This window comes from Monoraphidium neglectum, assembly GCF_000611645.1.
Source record: "Monoraphidium neglectum strain SAG 48.87 unplaced genomic scaffold scaffold01940, whole genome shotgun sequence".
Lineage (NCBI taxonomy): Eukaryota > Viridiplantae > Chlorophyta > Chlorophyceae > Sphaeropleales > Selenastraceae > Monoraphidium > Monoraphidium neglectum.
In genome coordinates this window covers 7,377-11,422 of record NW_014011688.1, presented here as the reverse complement: position 1 = coordinate 11,422, position 4,046 = coordinate 7,377, and the positions used below count along the sequence as shown (strand labels likewise).

General features: G+C 73.9%; 1 protein-coding gene across 1 annotated transcript in view; it reads right to left on the bottom strand.

Moving 5' to 3' along the window:
• Window positions 1-1,022: 1,022 nt before the first annotated feature.
• The window catches only part of MNEG_9448 (hypothetical protein), a gene marked incomplete at both ends in the record, with an annotated part of 10,246 nt that continues 7,222 nt past the window's right edge, over window positions 1,023-4,046 (bottom strand). Inside the window, one exon of the mRNA XM_014042080.1 lies at window positions 1,023-3,249. Within this exon, the coding sequence (XP_013897534.1) occupies window positions 1,023-3,249 (2,227 nt within the window). The remainder of the gene's footprint in view (window positions 3,250-4,046) is intronic.

Here is a 4,046-nt window from a genome sequence, read left to right as displayed (position 1 = left end):
GCGGCGGCCAGCGCGCGAGCGGCGCGCGGGAGCGGGCCGTAGACGACCGCGCAGGCCGCGCCGCCGGCGGACAGCGGGAGGCAGAGGGACGCCATCAGGCGGCTCGCTGCGCTCACGAACCCGCTGCTGTGCGCGTTCTGCGCCGCAGCCTGCAGCTCCTCCGGCGTCATCAGCGCCCCGCCGCCGCCGTCGCAGGGCCCCTGGCTCGCTGCTGCCGCTGCCGCTGCTGCTGCTGCTGCCTCTGCGGCGCTGCCTGCTTGCTGCGGCAGCACGGCGTCAGCGCCGGCAATTAAGAAGCGGTGGCTGGGTCCCAAGCTTTCAAATTGTAGCCTTAAGAGGTCACGCAGCTCGCCTCGCGCCGCCTCGACGTGCAGCGGCTGCATCGGGTGGCAGGGGTCCATCCCCCGCGCCGCCGCCGCCAGCAGCCGCCGCAGCGCGTGCGGCGCGGGCGACCGGCGGCCCGCGGAGGCGGCGAGCGACGCAACCAGCTCGTCGAGCGGCGCATCCCCACCCTTGATGGCACGGACGCGCTGCCACAGCGGAGCGACGGCGGCGCCATCCCCTGAGGCCGCCCCGCGTGCAGAGGCGCCCGCGCCCTCGGCCGCGGGCCGAGGGCCCGCGCTCTCGCCGCCGGCAGGCGCGACGAGGCGGGCGGCGGCGGCGACGACGACGCAGCGTCGCAGCGCTAGGCGCGATGTGGGGTCCAGCAATCCGTCTGACAGCTCTCGGCAGAGGCCGTCGACAATACTGGGTTTGAGAAGCCGTGGATTGGGGCAAACAGGGGAGAGGTCAGCATTTGAGGGGAAGACAGATGGAGGCTTGTTGGGTTGGGGATGGTTGGGAGGGAGGGAGGGTGGTACAATGGGCTGCTGCGACGTGGCAGGGCAGTGGGTTCTGTATTGGTGGGGCAAGCGGGTCCTGCGCCTTCCACTCGTGCCCAGCTCCCTCTCGCCTTGCTAGCCGCGCTGCGGTGTGTCGGGTCCCTTGTGTCGGCCCCCGCGCGACGCCCTGATATTTTTGACTCACCAGGCGCAGACGTCAGCAGCCGCCACCCTGTCAGAGCAAGACGAGACCGAGTCGCCTCTGCTGACTCCGCCGCCGCCATCGCCCGGCCCCGGTGCGCACCCCACCGCCGCCGCCGCCGCCGCGGCCTCGTCCTCCGCCGCGGCGGCCTCCTCCGCAGCGCGCGCCGCCACCGCCGCCGCCGCGCGCGCGAGGGCGCGCTCCACTGCCGCCAGCACGTGCCCCTGGTGCCATCCGCCCCGCGCAGCACCCAAGGCCGCGCCAGGCTCGAGGTCACGCGTAGCGGCAGCCATGATGACACTGCCAAAGACGTCCCTGCAGACGTGGAACAAATCGGCCTCCAGCCGCCGGCCCCTCAGCGCCTCCAGGCCTTGTGCAAAGTCACAGCGCGCCGGTACCAACGCGGCGCCGCCGGGTTGCAGCGCGCCGCCGCTGCTGGACGGCTGCGGCTGCGGCTGCGGCTGCCGCGACACCGCAGCCCGGAGGCAGCGGGCCGCGCGGCAAGACACTGCGCGCAGAGCGGCCTCCGCGCTGACGAGCGCGCCTGTTGGCCGAAGGCCCAGCGGGGGTCCACAGCTGCTCTCATCGCCGCCGCCGCCGCCGCCGCCGCCGTCGTCCAAGCCAGCGAAGCACACCACGTTTAGCGGCGAAAAGCGGCGCATGAGCCGCGCGTCCGGGCAGCAGCTGCTCGGCGGCTTCCCCTCCTGCAAGTCTGCAGTGCCCACGACCCGCACCGCCGGCGCCCAGCCCTCTTCTGCCGCCGCAGCTCTATCACCCTCGAACAGCCGCAGCAGCACCTGGCAAACGCCGCCACTGCTGCCAATGCTGCTGCTGCCAATGCGTCCGTTGATGCCGTCAATGCAGCTGTCGCCGCCGCCATCGCCGCCGCCAATGGAGGGAAGCAGGTGCAGGCCCTCTGCCACCACCACCCTCGTAGCCTGCAGCCGCGGGTGCGGTGTGCACGCTTCACCGCCGCAGCATGCCTCAATCTCCAGCCCTTGGAGCAGCTCTGATGCTTCAGCCCTTGCTGTCGCCGCCGACAGCCGCAGCAGCGCCGGCGAGGCGCCCGAATCGCCCAAGCCGCCGCAGCCGCGGCTACTGACAAGCTGCCACACCGCGGTCCGCTTGCCGCAGCCCGCGGGGCCGAACACCAGCGGCGCCAGCCCGGCATCCATCCACGCCGCCACCACGTGCCGCAGCGCCGCGGCGCGCTCGCTGCCCGCGATGACGCGGCCGGCGGCCTCCTCCGGCCATGACAGCAAGCCAAACGCCGGCGGGACGCCGCTTCTCTGAGTCGCTGCTGCCTCCTCGGTGCCCGCCCCTTCTACCCCGGGCCCAAACGCGACAGCCTGGGAACTGTGAACCCAAGGCACCCAGCGCCCAGTGTTGAGGCAGACTCGACCCCCCAGTAGGCCGCGCCCGCCTGGCGGCAGCTGCTCGCCAAAGCCCGCGCCGGCGGCGACGGCCTCAAGGATACACAGCAGCCGCCGCGGCCGCGCATCGCCGCCCCCGCCGGCGCCGCCGCCCGGGCAGCGGCCGGCCAGTGTCCATGCCGCCGCTTGCAGCACGAGCCGCGCTGCGACCGCTGGCGCGGCGACGTCATCAGGGCACGTGTGGCGCGAGCGGCGCCACTGGGACGCGACGACCGCGACTGCTTCGCCGGCGGCGCTCAGCAGCTCCCCCTCCGCGCATGCCTCGTCCCCGCTGCCGCCGCTGTCCTCAGCCGCGGACAGGCCGGCGCTGGTGAGGTCGATCAGAAGAGCCCCCAGCCGCTGCACGTCGTGCGCCATGACCGCCGCGTGCGTCGCCGCGCCACCGCCGTCGCCGTCGCCGCGGCCGCGCCCCGGCGGGGCGTCACCGCGGGACACCTGCAGCGGCCGCAGCGCGGCCGCGAGGCGGCGCCGGATCTCGGCGGGCACGTCGAGGATTGGGCGGTCGACATGCAGGCCGCCCAGGGGGCCAAATGGCAGGGTGTCGCCGGAGCCACCGCCGCTGCTGCCCCGAGGTGCTGTAGTCTGCACCACAGCACCCAGCGGCTGCCACGCCTCAGGGCCGCACTCGACCACCACCCCCGCGCAGCCCGGCAGCGCGCGCAGCAGCGGCCGCGCCAGCGGACGCCCGAAGGCGCCGCCGCCCTCGCCACCGCCGCCGACGCCCAGCATGTGCGCCGCCTCAGCAGCAGCGGCCAGCGATCGGCAGTCCAGGACCAGCAGCGCGCAATCATCTCTGCATTCGCCGCTTCCCGGAAGCTTCAATCCAACCTCCCCGGCCTCCTCGCGCCCCGCACCGCTGCTGCAGCTGCTCCGCCGCGCCCCAGAGCCCGAGCGCCGGGGCGAGGAGGCCGCGCCGCCACGCGCCTCGCGAACTGCCTCGTGTCCGCCGCCGGCTGCCAATGGCCGCGCGGCCGCCCACCTCTCAACCAGGAGGCTCACGGCTCCGCGGCGGCGCCCCTCCGGCTGCCGCTGCTGCTGCTGCCCGGCGTTTGGCTCAGCTTCGGGCCTGTCGAAACGCTCCTGCAACTGTTGCAGACGATCCTCCTGTGCCAGAATGTCATCAACACTAACGCACACTACACCACAGCCGCTGCCCCCCGCACCGCTCGCCACGCCGCCCCCGCCGCTGCCCGACGCCGACCGCGGTCGCCCTCGGCCGCCACCGCCACAGCCATGACGGTATGTGGCCGCAAGCAGGCGCCACGCCAACGACTTGCCCGCGCCCGGCCCGCCCGTCACCACTGCCGCGCCCTGCGACCTGAGCGCACCGTGCAGCGCTGCGCACGCGTCAACCGCTGCGTCCGCCCTGACGCGCGGCAAGCCCGCCGCCGGCGCCGCTGCGGCCGCAGCGGGTGACACCAGCTGCTGAATTGTTGCTGCTGCCTCTGCCCCCGCGGCTTCCGACGCCGCAATGGTGATGCGCACCGCCCCTGCCAGCTGACACTCGTCCCATTCCAGAAACTCGGGACCCAACGGTCCATTTGATTTTGGTCGACGTCCCTTGGCGACCGCCGATGACGTCAGCGGCGG